Consider the following 23068-nt stretch of genomic DNA (forward strand, 5'->3'; position numbering starts at 1 on the left):
TTCTTCTATTAAAATCCCTCGTCCCGTTTTCTTGAATCTAGGCACACCCCCCCCCCCGTCCCCCACGACCTGCATCACCGCAATTTTGAATCCCTCCGTTTCAGATTCCAGACTTGGCCGCTGCCGTGATCCTTCGCCTGGCCTAATCCTCCCCCCGGCTACACCATGAATCAAAATCGAGGTCTGATTTAACCCCTGTGAGAAATGACATCCGCTATTTTTAAAATCCAATATCTATTAACAGATCACATCACGGGAGGGAAGTCTTGTTTGCTGCAAAGAGCAGCACGTCCTTTACAGATAAATGGTCCCAGTCTGACTTTAAAAAGCACGGGGGGGGGGGGGGGGGGCGCAAGTTCTGCAAACAGACACTCTCACGGCAGGATAACAGCCCAGGGGAGTACAGTCAGCACCGCAGGGCAAAATCAATTGGAAACATACTGTTGTAAAATTCACGCAGAATTTATTTTCTATACCCGCTAGATGGATGGATATTATTTCCTGCAGCCTTCTCTCTTCGGTTCAGCTCTGGCTAGTTGCATTTTCCGCTTGTGTGTTGGAGCACAGATGGTACAGGATTCAAGGAGGGCTAACTTAATGGCAAGTTTGTAACACCATGCGGAGGAACAGATAGACCTGTCTGGAGGACCACATGTCTATATGGGAACCATTGATTTGTCCAGCACACTCGCACAACCCCACATAGACAAAATAAGAGATGGAAAGATCCAGCTCCATGATGCCAATCATCTGCAGGTTTAACCCACTTCCCCTCTGTAACTTTATGTAATTAGATTAGGCAGTGACTGACAGAGCACTGTAATCCCTACTGATTACACTGATAGAGCACTGTAATCCCTTCCGATCACATTGACAGAGCACTGTAATCCCTATTGATCACATTTACAGAGCACTGTAATCTTTATTAATCACACTGACAGAGCACTGTAATCCCCACTGATCACACTGACAGAGCACTGTAATCCCTACTCATCACACTAACAGAGCACTGTAATCAATACTGATTACATTGATAGGGCACTGTAATTCCTATTGATCACACTGACAGAGCATTGTAATCCCTACTGATCACACTGACGGGGACAATGTAATCCATACGGATCACACTGACAGAGCACTGTAATTCATACCCAAAATAATCTGAAAGCATTATTGTTTATAGGAATCACGCTATGTTCAAGTGAGGGCCCGAACTGAAAAAGATTATTATTCTAGAATAAGAAGATTAATGTGACCTGCTTGTATTTCACTGTCAATCTCTCTCTCTAACACACACACACAAACACACACACACACACACACGCAGTATCATACAATATAGGTTTCTGCTGAGCACCGAAATATTGTTTTGGATACAGATGCATATAATTCTATATGATGAACAGAGGATACTATTGGTTACAATCAGAGACCACATGATTAGTTACCAGCAGAAATAACGTTTTGCACGAGGTACTTCATTCCAGCCCCTCTAGTTTCCTTCTCAGGAGACACAAGTCTGTAAATTATCTTGGTCTTCATCCTTCCAACCACGGAGAAAATGGAAAAAAACTGGGGGTTTTTTTGAGCGCTCCTTTTAAATTAATTCAGACCACCCAAAACATTTCAGGAGGTGGAGGTACACTTCTGTTTCAATTTAATTTAAATATAAAGATGCCAGATTTAATTGGCTATTCGACAGTTTTCTATGGCTGTTCAGCATTTTACTGCGTTCAGCTTTTTTGCCCCATTTTGTAAAACTGGCTCTGAGTTTTACTACAGACCAGGTGAACTCACAAAGAGGCTGACGTCTACCCCCAACCCCCCCACATTAGCACATTTCTTTGGGAAAAACACCCCTCCCCCCCCCCCCCCCCCCGCCATTTATCTGAAGAACACACACACACACACGCACACACACTTACGAAAACACACACATCAGCTCGCCTGAGGATAGGGACTCCTGCCAGAGTCAATATCTCTCCCTGAAACCTTCCAGCCAGTGGCACAGGCCCAGCTGGTGGCCTCATTGTTTTGACGTGAGACCTGTGACAAATCTGCCCCCATCCATCTTGCCGGGGGTCCCCCTTCTCGCCAGAGCTCCATGTTCCTGTCAGGGGCCCATTCCCCGCCGGGGCCATATTCCCGCTGGGCCCAATTCCCACCCGGCCCCCCATTCCTTTAAGGATCCAATTCCCACCCGGCCCCCCATTCCTTTAAGGGCCCAATTCCCTCCGGGCCCCCCTTCCCGCTGGGGCCCCATTCCTTTGGGAGCCCCCTTCCCACCAGGGCCTCATTCCTTCTGGGCCCCATTCCTGTCAGGGCCCCATTCCCACTGGGGCCCCCCCTCACAGAGTCAGGCTCCCATAGGGAAAGGTGGTGCCCTCATACACCAAGCTTCACTCTCAGATGGTGGAGATCTCACACCTGCCTGCCTTGGTACAAAAGCAGATGAGGCTGCTTGCGCTCACAGATATCTGTAGATATGCGCACAGGGACAGACGTGCACGCATCTGCGGCCTACATCATCCACAGGTTCTGTACTAACAGCAACTTCGCACCTGCAGAGGGCCTCCAGTTGACTCTGCTGAACTGGCTCTACTTAACTCACCCACCGCTGAGGTCAGAGTGTAGTTGACACTAATCAGACAGGGGAAGTGAGCCACACTGCTCTGAGCAGAGCTCCACTAGGAGGGTCTCTCGCACAGGTGCATGCTGGGATGGAAAACACCCAGGACAGGCATGGCAGGTACAGCAGGGTCAAAGGTCAGCACCATGAGAAGGAGCCCCTGCATTTATAAGGGGCAGCTCCCGCGATGCCTGCAACCCCTCACACGCACACTTGGTGCGCACTCACTCTTAAATGTCACTTTTACATACCTACTTCAATAAGATTAAAACACCCATGGGAGGTGGGCAGCCAGGTGGCTGGGGGCTGCAGAGCAGTGTTTCCTCCCAAACACCCCCTCGTCTATTGTCTATTACCACGATGAGCTTTAAACACATGCTAAATTAATTGCTGTTATTTCTGCCTGTGACAGTGTAATATTAGCTAACCGTAACATAATGTTACCAATAAATCCTTCATTAAGCATTATGTGTGTTCGGAAGGAATATTTCTTACATGATTAAAGTAAATTAATGAAATTAAACTGAAAACACAATGAGGCACAGGGGCGACAGGTTCAACTGCTGCTCCTAATCCCGGCGTGAATGGACGTTTGTGTGCGGTGCATTCCATGAAGGCTTTCTGGAAATAGGAGCCCCTGCACTCATGCAGGACCGGTCACCTATCAAAGGAGGGTGGGACAGGGGAGGGGGCTTCACAAGGCCAGAGAGGAATACTCAGGTAGATTAATTAAACAGGCCCACCTCCCCCGGGAGTCCTGCCGGGGTCCTGTGCTCTGGCTCAGGACGAGACTGATGTAACAGACTGGTCCTGGACTGCAGCATGTCCATGGCTGCCAACTGTGACTAACTGGGCTAAGGGCCTATATTTGGGGGGGGGGTGGGGTTTTAAACACCAATAAATGGAGCATTCAGCTCTACTTAGCACTCCTGAAATGATGGAGGTGAAATGTGCATGGCAGCCAGACTTCATGACAGGATTTCAGCTCGCGGGAGGCTGGGCCTGATTGGCACCTCCTCCATGGCTGTCATATGGCTATCATTTCATAACATAAATCTCACGCTGTCTTCATGGGTGTCCTCTGGGGGCTGACGCCTTTCCATCGGAGGAAGCCGCACAGTAACTCCACTCTCAAAGCAGCTCTCTCCCTCCTTGAGAGAGACACCTACCAAAATCCCATATCTGTTCCTGGGTCCTTAAATCTCTCCTGGGATTCTCTGGCAGATGAACAACGAAAGGGCAACTTGGTCATTGAAGGCAGTGGTGGGACTGGGTTGGATGCAGGCAGGAAAGGGGACCATCCACCATCACAGGGGGTTAAGCCTCCATGCATGTGATCAGAATATCATCGATTTGAGTCGTGGCCTTGGCAGATTACTTTATCTCTGTTGAGCAAGGCCCCTAACCCCCAAAATACTCCAGGGGCACCAGAGACATCACCAGACCCTGAGAGCAAGATGGGATAGGAGGAAAGGAGCATTCCCATGTACCAGTACTTGTGCAAACGGCAAATAAAGGATCATTTCATTTCATTGCATAGCCCTCCCTGCACTGGTTAGCTTGGCCAGGCTGCCTGCCTGATCATGGATGCTTAGCTATATGAAAGCAGGGCTTTTATGAAAGAATTTCTACACCACAGGTCATTCACAACAGGAGGCAAGCTTGTGCAAGACTTTGTGCAAGCTCATAAAGCACAAATAAAAAATGATGGTGTAGTAAGTTGAGCAGATACTGTGTGTGTATGTATACAAAAACTAATGTAATTGTCAGAATTGTTATACCACCCAACGTTAGTGTAATGTGCTTTGGATACAGGCCACACGCTGGATCGAGGCACAGGTATGAGGCTGAAAAATGTGAATGTTTAGGAAAAAACGCTAACAGTGCAGAGCAGCGGGTGGGAAAGACCACAGAGTGTAGGACTCCTCCAGGGTAAACTGGTGCTATAACCAGGGAACAATAGGAAGCATTGTCTTGGCTCCGTCTGAACCGGCCTTCAGGGACACAGTGGGGGGGGGGAACATGGTCTGTTAAAATTTTATCATGGTAACATCTGCTTTCTCGCCCACAAGTCATTACTGATGGAAGCCCCCCCCTCAATTTCCTGGTAGGTCTTTCATGTATTTGTACAGGTGTAATTACCTGCCACCCCTCCCTACACTCCTCTTCAGACTCCTTACAGACACGTGGGGTCTTTATCGCTTCATGTCCCCCGGATTGTAGGGAGTGAGGTGTGTGGGGGGGTCCTGTTTGAGTTTTGCGCCATTTGAGATAAGTGCACATTCTTCCTTTGTGACACAAAGGGTCAATGCAGGCTGATAAGGAGAGCACCTTTGTTCTGGAGGATCTGACGGGCTCACGGGTCGCCAGCTCTGGGGATGCTGAGGGAACCACTGGGCTGGTTTCCTGGCTCGGCAGTGGGCTGCAGCTCATTGTGTGAAGCCGACTGAGCGCGGCAGTTAAGTGGTCGGAAAAACCCAGCAGTTTTGCCTTGAAAAAAAAACACACAGTCTGGAGCTTTTAGCAAGAGTGAAAGGCCTTAAAGTCAAACCGCTGCTGGAACAATCGGCACGCATAATGTTGCCTTGCCACCCTGGCATCTTGCCACCTAGACCCCTGCTGGCATGTCCCTTTGCCCCCAGACCACTGCCATCCAGGCCTCTTGCCCCCTAGACTTGCTCCCTCCAGATTTCTCACCCTTCAGTTCCTCGGCATCCAGATCTCTCACCCCCTGGACCCCCGTCGCCCAGGCCTCTCGCCCCTTGAACCCCTGTGGCCTGGTGGTGACTGCTTGACTGCCAAGACCCTAGTGCGCTAGCTTGCCACAGAGGCGTGCTACACAGGTTGCACAATCGCTATGGAAACCTTTGGGTAGTACTAACCCAACAGCCAATCAACCATCAATCAAATTCTACACATTGTGACATCACCCATAAATAAAGAAGTGAGCGCTGAAAAATGAACTGCAAACAGCCTATAAAAAGATACTGACAAATTTTAGACCCATAGGCTTCTTGGAGCTGCCTGGAGACTGAGACTGTCTGACTCAGAGAGATCTGGCTTCTTCTGCAGGATGGGTTGAGTCTGAACTTCAGCATCAGGATGTAATATAGACACAATTGATCATAAAACACCATAAAAGAAGTGACATCCAGTGTCATGGCCAGTTGTTGATCTAAGGCAGCCCCTTCCTTTAGTACAAGACAGTACGAATATAAGTACTTTATTAATCTCTGCTGGAAAACTGGGCTGTTCTTGCACATCCCATCAGGTTCTTTAGGAGAGATACAGACACACATGCATGTCCAGGTGAGAGCAAGTTTGGGAGTCAGAGCACAGGATCAGCAAATGTACACCATCTGGAACAACAGGGGCTAAGAGCCTTGCTGAAATACCCAGAAATCAGGATTTGAACACGGAACCTTACGGACACAAGCACAAATCCCTAACCTGCTGAGCTTCACAATGCCCCAACACGTATGCTGTAGGTCTCACCACACACACTGAGCAGAGCCAAACAGAGGTACCACTGCTAACAACTCAACAACGAACCCAACCTCCAGTTTACAGTACTGTTACTGAAGACAAAATGGAGAAAATATTTGGTGAAACGTCATTGGTTATTTTTTACCCTTCAAGTGCGACACAACAACCCGCAGAGAAATGGTATAAACCCCAGAAGGGGCCCCACTGATCCTGCATGCTTGGGAGCTTAAAGCAGCAAGCCAAACTAAGAACAGCAAACTACTAATCTAAACCCACTGCCCTTCAAAAATACAAAAACACTGAGGAGCAGCATTAAATAAACTCTAAGTTTCTAAAGACTAAACAAATTACACTAAATTGAGGGAAAACTTCTCTGTGTTATTACATCTACATTTATATTTAATTATCTAGCAGATGCTTTTGTCTAAAGCAACGTACAAGCGAGGCAGATAAAACATCACAAGTATTTCTGAAAGAGGGATGAGAAAGTGAGGGAATTCTGGGTAACAGCAGTTCAGAAACTCAGCAACCAATCAAAACTTTATCCAGCTGGTCCTGAGAGGCGAGCTTCCAATAAAGTAAATGAAATTTCCAGTTCAATTCATTCCACTACTATCATTAAACTTTTTTTGTCTTTTTGCAGGTCAGAGGCTGTCTCATGCATTTTAGGGTTATTGGGAGAATGAGGGCCAAATGTATTTGGAACCACTAAGATATCTTTGGGCTGCAAAAATAGGCATGTGATATCCCAGGAAAGAATTACTGTTTGTGTGGTCAAGCAGATGTATTAAGAAGTGCTTAAGTGTCACAGAGATTTGTTTGTAATGTAATTTTGTTGTACTGACACTATTTCCCCGTCTGTTTTCACCAAATTAGGAATGCCCAATTAATTCCTTTACAGATCACAGGTCTCAGTCTCAGTACTCACGCTAAATAGAGATACTCTTCTATTTACATATTTAGCACACAACAAGCAACTGAGAAAGCAGGGTGAGTTGGTCCATGGAGCAGTGGGGGTTATGGGGCGTCCTCAAGGGCCCATTGATGAAATCATTCTGTCGACCACAGGATTTGAACCAGCGACCTTCCTCTTCCTTTGACTCTGTAACTTTGGACTTTATGACACTCTCCCACAACGCCTCCCATAGCCCTGCAGATGCCAGAGTAGTGCAAAAGCCCTGTCCGACAATAACCAGCGATTCCCTGTTTAATCGCATGATTATGACTGTAATTATGAGTAGGATTCACACAATGATTAAAGTTGCGCATAATGGCCTCCCTCCTGTTTCTGTTCCTGAGCTCTAGTTCATGAGGGAGAAGATCTTCTAGATATGTAAATACACAGCTAACTGCGATGTGGTATCATCAAGACATAACAAGAGATAGTCAACATCTCAAGTATTATCCATCCTTCCATTTTCTGAAACCGCCGAATCCCAATTGGGGTCGAGGGACAAAGTATTGTATTGAAAGTTTCCTTTCAGATGATGACTCCAGGTCATGCAGGTCCTGTTAGCCTCAGGAAGCTTCAGCAGGGGGAGTGCAGAGGTGTTCTGACAATATTCCAGAGCCTTATCTCAGGCTGTTACCATAATGGAAGACATACAAGCGGCACCCTGGTCAGCCCGGACTGGAGTCCTGAACCTCAGATAGGAATCACAACACAGGATGAGCGAATCTGATCTCACTGGTTTGGGTTTGTTTGAGCGCTCAGATGTCAGCCTGTTGTGAAAATAAGCGGCTTGATGTTTTCTTTGTTGAAGAGCAACTTTAAAGCAACGTAATTAACATCACAGGGATACTGAAAATGTAACAGAAGACATTGTTTTCTTTGAAATATCCATAATCAACCAAGAAGTCATCCCACATTACCAACTATTATTCAGCAAGCGGGATTTAGAAAAGGAATGCAAAAAGTCTAAACAAATGACATTAAAAAAGAAAAGATAGAAATGTACTACGGAGAAGAATTTGTTGCCACGGGACATTCCTTATCTGAAGATTCCCTCCTTCTCTTCCTGTAGCTCCTTCCAGCCCTCACTCATCTTACGTGTCGTTTGTGAGGGACTGGTGACACGGAGGGTGAGTCATCTGGAATATGATCTGGCTGAACTGCACGCTGTCTGCAGAGATGTAGCCTGAACTAACCATGTTACACACAGCACTCGGTGTTACACTCCAGCTGTCCATCAAGCTCTTTTTCCCAAATGTCACATTCCAAAGGTGATTAATAAAATTAGCCAACCTATATAATTCCAGCACAATAAAGTACAGTCCATTCATTCATTTTATTCGCTTATCAGGCAGTTTCATCTGAACTTAAAGAGCTTATAGGTTTATTGGTAGGAATGTCTCTCTGCCATTCATATTAAAATCTACACCCATGTTTCACATAAAACTTAAAGTTGTTCTGCCTGTGATATTCACGCACTTCCCACTTGATTTCCCTTCAGCTGTTTGCATCCTTCCTGTGGTGTCGTCTTTCCTGCTCTCCCTTCCCGTTTCCTTTGCCATAACTTTGATTCCTCCTTCGTTTCATTTCCTGTTGTCACCCATATAAATGTATAAATACACATACACATACATGGACTGAAGCATTTTTGCTGTTTCTAAAGCACACCCTGTAAAACAATAATGCATAAAAAAGACAATGGTCTTTAAAAAGGAAGGGACCGAAACTGATGATTAAATATGTCATCTGTCTAATGCCAGCATTTGGAAGTTCTCAGCGCGGCTTCATTTCACAGACCAGTCTTCCCAAAACATATTAAATGACCCCAGTTCGGTTTCCAAAGGTAGAATGGGGCCTTTCTGGTCCAGCTTAGCGTAGACAGTCATGCAATTTCCCTGTGCCCATGTGGCTACTGAACAATAGCCCACCTTTGCTGGCCCCCTTCTCAGATTACCCCTCTCTTGTCTGGCCGCACCCCTCCTATCAGCATTGTCCCACCTCCTGCAGACTGCTTTGGATGTGACGGGGCCTCACAAAGCCGGATGTTCTGAACAGGTCCTGCCATGTCGAGGGCTGCACTCCCAATAAATAGTTTGCTCTTTCAGACTCCGTCCCATGAGCAGTGAGCAGGTTATTCATGAATGTTCTGGAAGTCCCACTGTCTACCTAAACTCGTCAATAATCATCTCTTGGTTTAATATTACAAGGGTTTCTCTAGAGCGCATTTACATGGCGTTTATGCAATTTCTGATCATTACTCATATCACACTAAATGTTAATTGCTTTTTTGTATATGAGGTATTACTTAAGTAAAATAATTCACTACCTGTAATTCTGTTGCTATATCCTATGTTAAACCTTTTGGAAAAACATTATATACTGATAAACTTTATATATGGTTCTCAGTGTTTTGATTATGGAAACTGCGCTGAATACTCCATTCATCCATCCATTCTTCCATCCATCCATCCATCCATCCATCCATCCATCCAGCCTAGTCCTAAGCTCATCCTTCACACTTTCACATCAAGCGTGCCTGTCACTCCCATTTTCCCTTGACTTACCCCCCACAGCCTTCAATTGCCACCCCCCCCACCAGTTTAGCTACTTTGAAACCACCTCCCTGACTGATTTATGGCAGTGGAGGGTTGAGGAGACCCAGCAACGAAGGTTTGTTGAGATGGTGCGGCTGTGGGAAGGTGTTGGGTGCATTAAAGCATTCATTTAATCTGCTATTCCAAGTAGTCGTTTGATTTATAAGTCAATGCAACAGGGATGCTTCAGTGTTTTGACAGTTGTCTTTTAAACAAAAACTCCATCTTCATATTGTGGAGCCATGTGTTACTCTAAAGCATTTCATGAGGTTTGCACCTTTTTTGCACCTTTTTAAAGAAAGGTGAAAGAATAAACCCCCTATGTTGGTGGGAGGGGGGGGGCGACGGGACAAAACAAAAACTCTCAGTGTTTCAGAAGCAACAAAGTCCTTAAGTCACCAAGGCTTACGTTTCCACGCACGTCAGCTTGCTGTTTAGCATTCAATGTTCAAATGAATTCTTCCGAGAGAGCACTCCTGCTGTGGACATCTACACTGTTTGCCGATACTTTAGTCAGACACAGACACGCAGCCGAATTGGCATTACAGAACATGTTGGGAGTTTGGAGCATCTGGCCTTCACCAGAGAGGGAACGCACCACCAGGAAGGTAGTTGACAAAGGGAACGGGAACCAGTACGATACTAGGGAACCCTATTAGTGTGATCAAACATGAACAAGACAGGAACTGAAGAGAGAATGGTGAAAGAAAGGGGGGAACAAGATAACAGAGTAGAGGAGGAAACAGAGTGAGTTACGAAGGATTGGGAGCAAGACCCTGAGAGCATTTAAATGAGATGTGGTTACAAGTGGAGGGGGTTAAAATACTAAAATGAAAATGCATGGGGGGGTAATGTGATTCAGAGTCCAGCGGGCGGTGCTCGGACCCAGAAGGAGCAAGTGAAGAGAAAGAAGAACTGGGGGGGGGGTTAAACAGGTGGGTTACAAAGGGGGAGGGAGGTGAGTCACATAAATAGACAATATTTATTGATTCCAAGTAGGAAGTTCTGAAAATGACAGAAGTAGCCTGAAACAGTCCTACATGATGCTTTCCGCTTGTCCATCCAGTATGCAGATGTAAATGTATGAAGATTTAAATCGGCTGATGTGGAAAATGGTGTAATACTACATTTGATTTCACAACGTCAGTTCGACGTCAGATGTCACTACGTATTCATGTCGATGTCATACCTCAGCCTTTGGTTTTGACCGAACGTGAGATGGCGAGCGAATCTGAAACTGAGGACGCTCCAACACCAAACTCAAACCCTTCAGTCATTACTCAGTCTAGCCACTGAATATCTAGAAAAACCGGCAAAATGGCAAGCAGACAACCAAGAAGGTAGCAAATCTAAAATTTGGGAATGTCACGTTCCCCAGCAGGACACACACTCACTTGCCCTGCACCTCGCCTGCATTTGGCCGCTCAAAGAGAGTCTCTGTTCAGTAAGAGGACTCATGGCTCTGGCAGATGCAGCACAGGGCTGGTTTATAGGCAGCTCTGAGCCAGCGCTTCCTGTCCATGTCTGACTTTCCTCCTGCGTGACACATCAGTGCCTTTGGGTTCAACCTTAGCCACGATTTCCAGACTCAAGGATGCAAACAAGCACAACCATGAAGAAACTCTGCTGATACATACGTGGACACAGGTGCACACCATGCACGACTATGGAAGATGCGCAGAGAGGATCTCCCCCTGATAGTCCCTGAGCTTCTCAAATGTCAGAAGCAAACCAAAAAGCCCACCATCGACAAACCCACTTGGGCTTGGAAAAAGACTTTCCAGACAAAATGTGCCCATAGACTATAGCTCCTATTGCAAAAATGAGCCAGACAGGTCATGTCCAGATGTTTTCATCTGAGCTGGACAGAGGCTTTGTGTCGCTCATGTTCTTGTTGTCGATAACAACCTAATTCAGGACTAGTCCACGATCTGCCTCATCATACCAGGTCATTCTCCAAGGAATGTGCAATGCCTCCTCCCCAGAAAATGACGTGAAAATATGTGAATGTTGGTAAGATTCCCTCCTCCTGTGATTGGCTGATGCCCCGTAACTGACCTTGGAGTCGGCTGGTGACCTGAAGGGTGGACAGTAATAATGGACAAAATGACGCCTCATGAACCATTTGCTATAGTTTTTGACCCCACTAGATGGTGCTGTTTGTTTGCTTTGGGAGATTGCTCTAGTGGGGTCAGGAACTACAGCGAATAGTTCATAAAGTTTCTTTTTGTCCATCACTAGTGGACAGACATACTGTCTTTGCAGCTTTTCACAATGGCCTTTTTCAGGAGGGGATGCAAACAACCCAGATCTCTGTCGAAAGCTGAGTGGCTTTCAGAAGGACGGCCTGTTGGTGGGAGGAGACCCATCATGTCCCACCTATAGGACACCAGGCAATGCTGGAAAGACTCCAGTGTTTTCCATCGGCAGAGGTGACCGAGATTTCCTTCAGTGTCTCTTGTTCCTATTTAACCCTGATGACCTTTACAATGAGTTTATGGAACTCATTATGGAGATTATGGAAAATGACTTAAAGAGCTTTAGCACTTATATTCAAATGATTGCCAGTAAATTACATAGCTGCCTGTTCACACTTGCCACCCCTAACCATGGCATCATGCCATAATGCGCACAACTGCTAAGTACATGGAGTCTGTCCTTTTAAGCCACTTAGTAACACCAGGCTTAGCAGTTTTGCTATGAGGCGTGAGTTTTGTTCAAGGCAGGCAGCAGAGGGGAAATAATGTGAATTACACCTCCTTTACATCATTGATGGCACTGAACGCAGTGGTCAGGGATGCTGGAAAAGATGCCCATTCAGGTCCAGGCAGTGGCTTGCCGTTGTACTCATGAGGGAAGCATTTAACCCAATTTTTTATGGTTTAAAAAAAAGTGGCTGTATAACCAGATAAAATCCACGGTGCTACAGGCTATACAACTCACTCACAATGAAAGCATCAACAGGTAAAGTAAACAGAGGATCGTTAGTTAAGGGCCTAATCAAAAACACAGTCTTACGCCACAGCTGTCCCAGGCGGGCCAATCTCCGCCCTGGAGTCACAAGCGCATCCCTCGTAAAAGCTGATTTACTGCCCTGCCTCTGGAAACCTGCTGCAGCAACTCCATGTGCGAGTTCATACATCTACAGTACGTGCAGATCTTTCTGTTTGTGTCTGTGTGTGGGTATCTGTGTGTGTTTTTCTCTCCATATATCTATGTGCATATCTTTGTATCAGTATATAAGTGTCTGTCCATATATCTGTTTACATATGTTTCTTCTTGACTGTTTATGCATGTGTGAGTTTACGCACCTCTGTGTCTGTCCATACATGCATGTAGGTGTGTCTCTGTGTACGTGTGTTTGTGTGTGTGGGATAATAAGTCAGCATACGCCTCCTGTCCTATAATAAACCTTGCAGGGTGGGGATCTCCTGCATCCTGGAAACCATGAACCCACAAACCGGCCATAAACACCTGGGGCAGCGAAGATCCACCACCTCCGCTGTTTGCTTACGGTCCTAGTGGACTAACATGGTTGAAGGGGGGGGCTTTCAGCGCTGAGGATAGTGGGGGTCCAACAATAACATTATGATCACCTCCATCCCCAGCCCCATGTCCCAGATCAGTGGGACTGCAGCCCAGATTGGGGTCTGGGGTAAATTCTGTGGTTAATAAACTCACTCTATGGGGCAACTGGGCACGGAGCCATGACTCAGCGAGGGTGGAAAAGCATGAGTATGGGCCCCCCTCCCCCCGCTCACTGTTGGACTTTGCTTGGGTATTTCAGCCAGTCACCTGAATCTGCTTGACTGATGCAAGCCCAGCTATAAGCCAATCAGGTAGCTCCAAATCCCTATTGTGTGTTCCAATACTACCCAATCAGAGAAAAGCAGGAAACACACACGTGTCCAAAAAAACAAGTGTGCATTGTCAAATGTGGCTTGTGCATTCTAGACACCCGCCTCACCATAACAGAGCTGACGTGGAAACACAGGCAAGTCTTTAAAAACTGCCTCATTTACACATTAATTCTGTTTTATTTACCTTGGAGATGGTGTACTGAGCAGGAGGAGTTATGGAACACTTTCCCTAAAAGGACAGCGAATTCCAGAATAATACACAATACATCAATGGTAGATGGGCAGTTTAGATAATGCTTAAGGAACTGGACCTTTGCTAATAAGCCTTGTCTGTGTCCTTATACACATAAGCAATACTGTGTTTCTGTTGGGTGCTACAGCAGTTGAACCCTGGGCCCAGTATCCTGATCACCGCCAGGGGCATAGTTAGAGATGAATGGATAGGGGGGGCTGAGTCTTCACCGAGGGTCGATGGCAAACAAATATATTATAAAAAGCTATTCATAACTTAAGCCAAAAAGTACACATTTATTTGGGGGCTAAAAAACATCGAAGCCCCCTAAAATAGGCGTAACGATGCCCCTGATCACCACCATGAGTAGAAGTAATAGAGTACAGAAATCAGGTCAGATCTGTGCCTGCACAGTAAAGTTCCTGTCAATTAAAGCTTCCTTTTTCTGCCGAAACACTAAGGAAGTGCAAGAACGCCCCATGGCCTGATTTAAGAAAATTAGTCCTGTTGGTGTTTGTGTCCTGTGCCCATTCACTGAGAAATGTGCCTCGTGTTAGAACGGGAGCAGTGCGTCCAAGTCCTGGTCCAGGCCCAGAGCTAACCAGAACCAACCAGTTTCCTCTGCCCTTTCCGGCTGCAATTCAGAGCTGGAATCGCACTCAGACCTCAAATCTCCGGCTCCCTTGTGGGTTTGCAGCCGCACGTTTGTCAGGGAGCTGGACCCCAAACGCTGTGGGGCAGCTAGCAGAAAATGAGACCAGCTGCAAGTCTTGGTGCTACAGTACAGTGAGAGTGGATTCAGGACAGCCATGCTGAACTAGTCATGGAGATACAGCAGCTGGGGGCCAGCAGATTCCATTTATAATTACATGCGACAAAACATCTAGCGTTAATGAGGCTGCTATTTAATAACTGCACCGGATCCAGTTCAAGACTTATACCGAAAGGGCTTTTGGTACTATGACCAGTAGAGGCTTAGCTGTTGGATTCTTAAACCAGATCAGCTACAGTTTGCAAGTAATGAAAATACATAACATTAATTGTCCCTCGGACATGGACACCAGGTGTCCGTGACACTTCATCTGCGGTGGCAGCGGTGTGCCTCACGGTTCTCATCTGGGCTCTTCTCACATCTGGATGCAGCCTGGGGAATGCAGTGTTTTTATTTGATTTTGGCTGCGTCCAGCATCCACAGCTGCCCTGGCATCCTGAACAATAACAGGGGTTGGGCTGGAGAGGCTCGACATGGTTTGACTGGGAGTCAGGCCTGTGGCGACACCGTGCAGCTTGATAGGGTGAGAGGAGGGGGAATCACGGGGGAATTTGGTTCAGGGGTCTGCCAGACATATTGCTATGCTGCTTGTCCTTTGTGCAAGGCATGGGGGGTGGGGGTGCAGGGTGTGCATCTATTACGGTGACCTTGAAATCAGGGCAGCAGGACATAAGGATGCAGTATTTCACAGACAGGCATCTGTCCACATGACCTCCACCCCCCCTGTAACCCCCACCACACCTGTCTGTGAAGAAAAACAGATTGTTATCTACTGGTGGCGTTAATTAGATATAAGACCCCACCAGCTACATCGGCATAACCTGTCATTACAATGATTGCACATAATTTCTTGGAATGGATTTGATCTTTTCATTTGTCAGATGCCTATAATACTGGAACATTTTATTACTGTTTTTTGATTCTCTCTGAAAAATGCACTCAAAACACTTCAGGCTGTAAGCTTTCAAATGCATTAGTACATAGAAGTAGGCTGGGGATTCTCAAACTGTGCAGTGCCACTGAGTATCTCGCTGGCTATTGCACATATGGGATAAGTGGGTGATTGATCGGGGATAAAAATGGTGAGTTTCATTTAAAAAGCAAATGTTTGATCTTTGCTTTTAATTTGCTCCCCTCCCCCCCCATTCTGCTTTCACTCTGCTGTCCTTCATTCTGCGCCCCCTCCCCAACTAAACTGTTTTTCTTTTCCACACTTCACTGCCCCACGCCTGTAATCCATCCCCAGTGTTTGTTTATAAAGCACACACATGCATGAGGCCCAGATCAGAGAAGTTATATTCTGGGGGGATGGGGTAGGGGGGGGTGGGGGGGTCAGGACTTGGGGGTAGTGAGTTGGAGACCGGCATGCACTCCAGCGGTTCACCCCCCCCCCACCACCACCCCTGAATCCCCTGCTGAGAGCTGACGCAAATTTGGGGCAGATACGAGCCTGGGCAACAGAGATGAGGAAAATTAAGACTTGATGGGGTGGGGGGGCGGGGAGGGGAGAGCAATAGGGGAGACACGAGAATCAGTGAGAATCAGGGAGGTAAGTAACAAGCCGACACACCCAAAATTAATATGAGGACGAAATGTTCAGCGTTCACATAAAAAGTCAGCAGAAAGCTGAGCTGAAAGGTTCATATGGGCTGCTGTGCTTTAATGACGGGATGCAGTCTGTGTACCACAGAGCTGCTTCACCCCCATTAGCTCCCTTAATGAAAGACTCGCTAATAAAATGTGGCCCATGTACTAATGAGGGAACGCTCAGACAAATGGTGCCCAGGAGGACAGGAAATCATCCAGGGTTTGGACACCACCCTGGGCAGGTGTATCATAGCCCTCTGGGACACAATCGATGTTCTGATGGGTCCAGGTTAGACGGAGCAAGCAGCTGCCAGGACTGGCCATTAAGTCTCAGACCAATTAAGGAACTCGCAGCCACTCGCATCTCCTGCTTAATCGCCTTTTGCTTGCACAGTGAGCATTTCCCCGCCTGTACTCTTGCCTAGAACATCTGCACCGTTCAGCGTGCAAATCCTTCCCCGCATTCTCCAATCTCCGTGAATAATGGCGGGTGGCAGTGGGCTGCGTTTTGCCGGCCTGCCTGAGCATGTGCGCCTTTGCTGATAAGCCGCACCGAGCTGTGAAAACACAGATTACATTTTGCCTGCATCAGTGCCGCCTCTTCCTCCGGCGGTAATAATGGCCGAAAGCACAGATGCTGCCGGAATCTGGCGCGAAAAGAAATCGCTTTATCGAGAAGCTCCGATGCTGCTATTTGACAGCCGTGGTAATTTCCTAATCCGTGAAATGCTGCCGCCACTTTGTTCCTGTCCTTGCACTGATACATTTTCTCGCTTTTGCTTGTTAAACCGGAGCTGCCCAGCCTCAGTCATCGACAGTTGTCCATGTTCACTGGGTATTTTAATTGACATCAGAATGTTCCACTGACCCGCTATCCATTACTTGGGTTTAGCACCTATAAGATTCTCAAAAAAACCTGGTAGTATGCCAGCCTGCTGGGGGGAGGGAGGTCTATATTAAACTGTAAGCCCAGAGTTCTGTCTGCTTTGGTCAGTTGGGGTAGTCCAATAAATGTTATACCTAGCAAAAGCTAATGTTAACTAACCAAGTAAAGGAAGCACCATAAGATAGTGGTTAAAGAGCCTGCTACATCTGTAATCAGTGTCAGCAGTGTCTCGTGACACTGTGGTTGGTGAAAACACAGCTGCTCTGGCATCCGAGAAAGTACTTCTATGTGTAAACACTTGGGCCTTTTTTCTGCAAATGAGAGATTAAAGCATTTGCATTTTGGGTGCTTTGGGAAAGTACCTGTCCAAACTGTAGCAATGAAATCCCATAATTCCGGCACCACAGCGTATTTCTGCTAGCGATGGGGTGACGGAAGGGAGCTCAGGGATATGTGGGTCAGATATATGAGATAGCTGAAGTGATTCCGGAGTTATTCTCATATTTATCACGTGTCACTGCATTGTATGTTTACGCTGTGATCCCCATGCCCAGTATTCAGGTATGGGAGCTGTTTTAAAACTGCTTGATGGAGATATCGTTACAATTCAGGTGATGTCATGTTTAGCGTGCAGTGCTGCAGTGAGCACATGGCTCTAATTCAGCCGGGCCTCTCAGAGAAGGGCAGGTGTTCCAGCCTGGACACCCATCCATCACCTCCGTGGCCTGTAAGTCCACAGAAAGTGAACAAACTCTTAACCGAGGACCCCAAGCGTGAAAGACACGCAGGGCCTTATGGAGATCAAGGGGAGACTGAAGCTGACATCAGCCCAATGAACCATCTGATGGACCTCCAGCTGACTGAGGCCAAAGCCATTTATTTTTTAAAAAAAGATTAATTTAAACCTATTCTCCAAGAGCAAAGCAACGACTATCTTACCAAGCAGTCATTTTACTGATAAAGAGAGAGACAACATTTGCAGAAGGTTTGAATGGGAAAACTAAATACACACTAACACCCGGAAAGGAAGGTTGACTCAGCCTTGGACAGGAACACATCCCCAGATGGTTCTGTCCTGTGTTGCAGCCAGATGAAATGACATCATTCTACAGAAATGGCATTGCAAGGCATTGTGGGAAATCACTTCCATTGATCATGTATCTGATTCTGTTATCGTCACTGCTTGTGCCCTAGCTTGCATAACTGGCTTGCAATGTTGGTAATATTTATAGCTGTTTTTTTTTTTTAACTGAAGAAGTCACTTAGTCAAAGACACAAAAGAGGTGAAGGACTTCTTGAAATGTGAGCTGATGGTAATCTGCATAGCTTACAAGGCTGGGGCAACACAAACGCAAACAATACATATGGTTTCTGCAAATGTGCAAATCAGCATTGGTCAGGGAAAGGCTGGTATTGAGGCTGCCCACACTCTCTGTGCCCTGCAACCCACAGCCTCCGTCCGCAGTACAGATGCTCCATTATGCCAAAGACATATATTGACATGAAAGCAGACCGGGGGGGGGGGGGGGGGGGGGGGGGGGCGGTCAGACCCTCATGGCCAGCTTCTGAGAGTCCAATAAGAGCAAGGGAGCTTTAGAAAAATACAGTCACCGTCCAATTTCTAGATCTTTCCATATCGCTGATTAAACAGACCACCAATGAGAGGAGATAGTGCTTCAGGATCGCGGGCTGGTAGTAATAGAAATGGCCAGAAACGACATGTGCCGAGCGACACCACAGCAAGCTGTTTCTTTTTCTTAATTGAACCCTGTAATCTCAGCTGGCTAGAATGGAACGTAACACACTGCTGAACGGCATAGGAACCATGCTTGGGAGAGCGAATTGGGTCATTTAAGGTTTTCAATATTGATGAGTGTGTGTGTGTGTGTGTGTGTGTGTGAGTGGGAGACGTGTTTATGGATGCGTGTGTGTTTTCCTGCAGGGCACTAAATGATTTCTCACGGCTACCAGGACTCCCTGTCTGGTCTGGGTCAGAGATATGGTAGGGAAATTGACACCCCAAGCAAATCCCATGTATCACATTCCCGGAAAGACTCAAAGCACTCAGTGCCGGCATGGAGAGAAGCAGGGCAGATGTTCGGTGTTTTGCGGGGTGTTACTGGCCCAGAGTGCAGGAAAAGCTAAAATAGCAGAGGTCTGCCTATACTTCTTTGACTGCAGACCATCGCAGGAGGGAAAGTGGTGATTTCAGGCAGGCAGGGATCGCGGTGGTTTACAGCAGGCACATGTCCTTTGCCATCCATTCATTCCAATAAGTCATTCTTTGGTTGTGTGGATCACTGGTGTGAGCCCCGCCCCCCTACCCTGCCCTCTCAGAGAAATCTCACCTTCCTCACAGTGGAACCCGCGGTAGCCTGGGCAGCACTTCCACTCGAGCGCTGTGACTGTCCGGTAGGCCAGCTTGTATGACGGCCTGACCACGGTGTGGTAACTGGAGGGAGAGAGAGACGCTCTAAGGTACAAAGACACACAGACACACTGAGCACACAAACACATCCCCCTCTATTCCCCCTCGATTCCCCCTCTCTCACGCTCTCTCTCTCTGTCACACACACACACACACACACACACACACACACACCAAAATGTAATTATATCTTTGTGGGGACTCTCCATTAATTTCTATTAAATTCTAATCCCAAAATGACAACCTTAACCCCAACCCAGCCCTAACCTTAACCATAGGTAACCACATTATAATAGTAACCACATCTGGTCACCACAAAGTAATATAAACCTAATCCACCCACCCACACACACACACACACACATAACCTGTCACACCCCATACCATTTCACCCCTACACCCCTCCCCCCCCCCCAGCCCACCTGCCTCCGGAGCAGCCCTGTGGCCACCGGCAGTTCTGGTACACGCGCTGCAGAATTGTTCCATTCTGGACCTGGCAGGTCACGGTCCGGGTCACCACGTGGGGGCACCAGTTCCTGCATGACAGGGAAAAGAAGGCGGGGGGGGGGGGGGGGGGGGGGGTACCGCAGCTAGTGAGAAAAATGGGGCAGGGGCCTGGCATCTTTGAATGATACACATACACCCAACAAGTGTCCCAGTCAGAGTGGTAATGGTTATGGGGTCGGGTGACCAAACTTTTCCACACACATGACCCAGCAGGACTGCTGCCGCTTTGCCCTTAAGCACGGCAACCGCTGGAGCAGGAACCTGTATATAAATTCAGTAAAATCCCAGGAGCCTGTAAGTCAATCTGAACAAAGCAGTTTGCTAAGCAACTGCAGCATGTGGGAATATAAACTCAGTATGTGTGTGCGTGTGTGTGGAGGGGGGGGGCTCCTTCTTACTCGAATGTGGATACCATCTGAGAGAGAAAGAGCACCAGCCTAATAAAACCAGACTGTAAATCTGGGAAGGGAGCTGGCACTGAGGGCCAGAGGCTGAAAGGGAGAGGAAGAAGAAGGATGAGGAAGAGCACATGGATACTAGCAGGGGTATCCATCACCGGGGTCAGTCACTTAGACCCAGGTACACATAGACAGCCAATGGGCACACACATGCTTAAACACACACTCCCGCACAACGACAGCTCCCCCTGGGGGAGTGGGCTGCCTTGAGTGGCTCTGATCCCCCCCCCTCCTTTGAAGATCATCCCCAGCGTTTACATTCACCAAATCAGCCTCAGACAAGCAGGCAGGACTCCAGGGGCTGTGTTTACGTTGTGCGGTTTTCCCCATATTGATACACATCCTTCAGCCCTCCCCCGGCAGCCCCCACGCATGCTGCAGCTGCAAGCTGCTCCCCCACCCCCGTACACATCGTACCGGTGATCTTGGGTTGGGAGGCAGGGTGCTGGTACGAGGCCATCCACCCCTCCGCCGATGCCGGCCACGAGAGTCTAATAAGAGCCAGCCCCGAATCGCCACAGTGGCCAGAAACCGAAGCTGCTGACAAGTCGCCCAAGTTAAATGAGGTAAGCAGAAGAAACCTGATGAGGAGAGCGGATTTCGGGGGGGCGCAAAGACCCCATTCAGCTCCAAAACATAAAAGAAAATCTGAACATTTATAAGTCAATAATGTAACTCATAATATTAATATTTTCATTAAGACCCCAAAGTCACGGGAGAATCGCCTTTGTTTGATTAAAGGGAACGCCCTTAAGATAATTCGCAGCTTGAGAATATAAAGGCCAGATTCCTCATCACAGAGGCTCAGTGAGAAGACGGCTGTCTCTCCTGCATGTGAAGCTCATTCGACCGGCTCCCCTGCCTCCCTCTGCCCATCGGGCAAGTGGCCCCAGGAGTCGGTGCAGGAGGGACATACGGAGGTGATTAAGCCGAACATGTGTTTACGGGCTTTTATTAAGAATGAAACGGGCAAACGGGATGATTTGCCCCACATGGCCGGAGCTGTGGCAAAGGCAAGAGGTTGAAAACGATTACCGGTGGTCACACACTGAGACCAGGGAGGATATGGAGATCGAGGGCGCGCGTACCCTAGGCCATGGGCATGTTCTAGGAGGAAAGGAACTCAACGGAGAGCTAACATACTAAACATAGATGGTCTAAGATGTAAAAAACCTTTTTAAAAGAATGAACTTTTAGTCTGCTATCAGTTTCCCTGTGCTTTTGTGTTTTCTTCATTACAATTGTGCACAAAAGGCATGTGAGCACATGCATGCACGTGAGTGTCTGCTCACGTCTGCGTCGATGTGTGCGTATATCTAAGAGTGTTTACAAATGTTGGATGTGTGTGAGATCACAACAAGGTACGTATAAGTCTGTCCGCATGCAAGTGCGTCTGCATCTGTCTGAGGCGGGCTGTGCACCTAGTAGGGGGGGCTCAGTTGGCCACCCCCACGCACACACACACACACACACACACACACACACGCACACACCAGGGCTGTGCATGGAACTGGAGCCGGACCGTGTGGTTGAGGAACCAGCTGAAGGAATGTGAGTCATTTCCGAGTTTAGGATTCAGACATGGGGTCCGCTTCTCTAGAGATGGCTTCTTGGATTTGAATGGGGGGGCGGGGGGGGGGGGGGGGGGGTTGCTGACACAGCATCCATTCTAATCCTCACAGGACAAAAAAAAAAAAAGGCAGCAGCACTCCCACTCCCCTGCCCTTCTGTCTCATCCTCAAAGAGAGCTGTACCGTACCCTTTACATGCTGCTATCCACATGAAATCCGAGGGGGCCGCGGTTTCCCCCTTGACACGCTCAGTGGTGTGCCCCGCCCTCCGGCGGGCTGCCAGGTACGTGAGTCCAGCTCTGTTCCCCTTCCCAGCAAGCCCTTGTGTTTGTGGAGAGCAGGACGGCAGCCTCCCTGCTGGCCCGCGACATCAGTGCTCTCACACGCTGCCACAGTACAAAGAACGCTCCGGCACCGGGTCCTGTGTGGAAGAATGCACCCCCGCGGGGTCTCTGTGAGCTGCACCCTCCCTTAAACACCCCCTCCCCCCCCCCAGGCATGCTAGGCGTAATGAATGCCATCAAATCTGCAGAGGTTCCGATCCAGAATCACCATCTCAAGGCCTGATAGGGCTACATACACAAATCAACTATCCAGCTATGATCAGACCCCATCCCCATATCTGCCACCAGGTCACAGAGCGTCACTTGGGTAAGACGCTGATCCAAGCATGTATGCACCAGCACTGGGGAGGCTTTATGCTCAGATCTGTATGAAAACTTGACACCCTGCCAGCAATCGCAGAGGGACGCGAGCGTCTGACTGCGCAGCAGGGAACCGCGTTTGATCGGTAGCCATAGCGTTCAAAGCACCCGGACATTACAAATATTCGCCAATACCCCACACTTAGAGCGAAGGCTGATAGCGATCAACCGGGTCCCGCATGGAAACGGCTTTGTCTTTCTGCCCAGCTGGTTAACCTGTCGCTCAGTAACTGTGGGAGGCAATGGCAGGGGTGGAGCTGAACTGAAAGTGAAAGGCTAGTTCTCCTCTCACAAGGCCATAGGTTACTTGGTTCCCAGCAAACTTTCACCAACACCCTGGGCAACTGAGCTGCAGGGAATGAACTAGTTAAATGGCCTGTCCTAGTGGGGCATTGGTGGTAA

The 23068-nt window shown here is 47.8% G+C and overlaps 1 protein-coding gene across 7 annotated transcripts in view; it reads right to left on the reverse strand.

The window, feature by feature from the left end:
• emid1 (EMI domain containing 1) overlaps positions 1-23068 on the reverse strand; it is a 55540-nt gene that overhangs the window by 26136 nt on the left and 6336 nt on the right. For all 7 annotated transcript variants that reach the window (XR_007386683.1, XM_048999079.1, XM_048999096.1 and 4 more), the window contains exons 2-3: positions 19849-19962; positions 19347-19450 (exon numbers count right to left, since the gene is read on the reverse strand). Coding sequence is in view for 6 of the 7 variants with exons in the window: in XM_048999079.1 (XP_048855036.1) it covers positions 19347-19450; positions 19849-19962 (218 nt within the window). In the remaining variant the exon portion in view is untranslated. The remainder of the gene's footprint in view (positions 1-19346; positions 19451-19848; positions 19963-23068) is intronic.

This window comes from Brienomyrus brachyistius, chromosome 2 (assembly GCF_023856365.1).
Source record: "Brienomyrus brachyistius isolate T26 chromosome 2, BBRACH_0.4, whole genome shotgun sequence".
NCBI lineage: Eukaryota > Metazoa > Chordata > Actinopteri > Osteoglossiformes > Mormyridae > Brienomyrus > Brienomyrus brachyistius.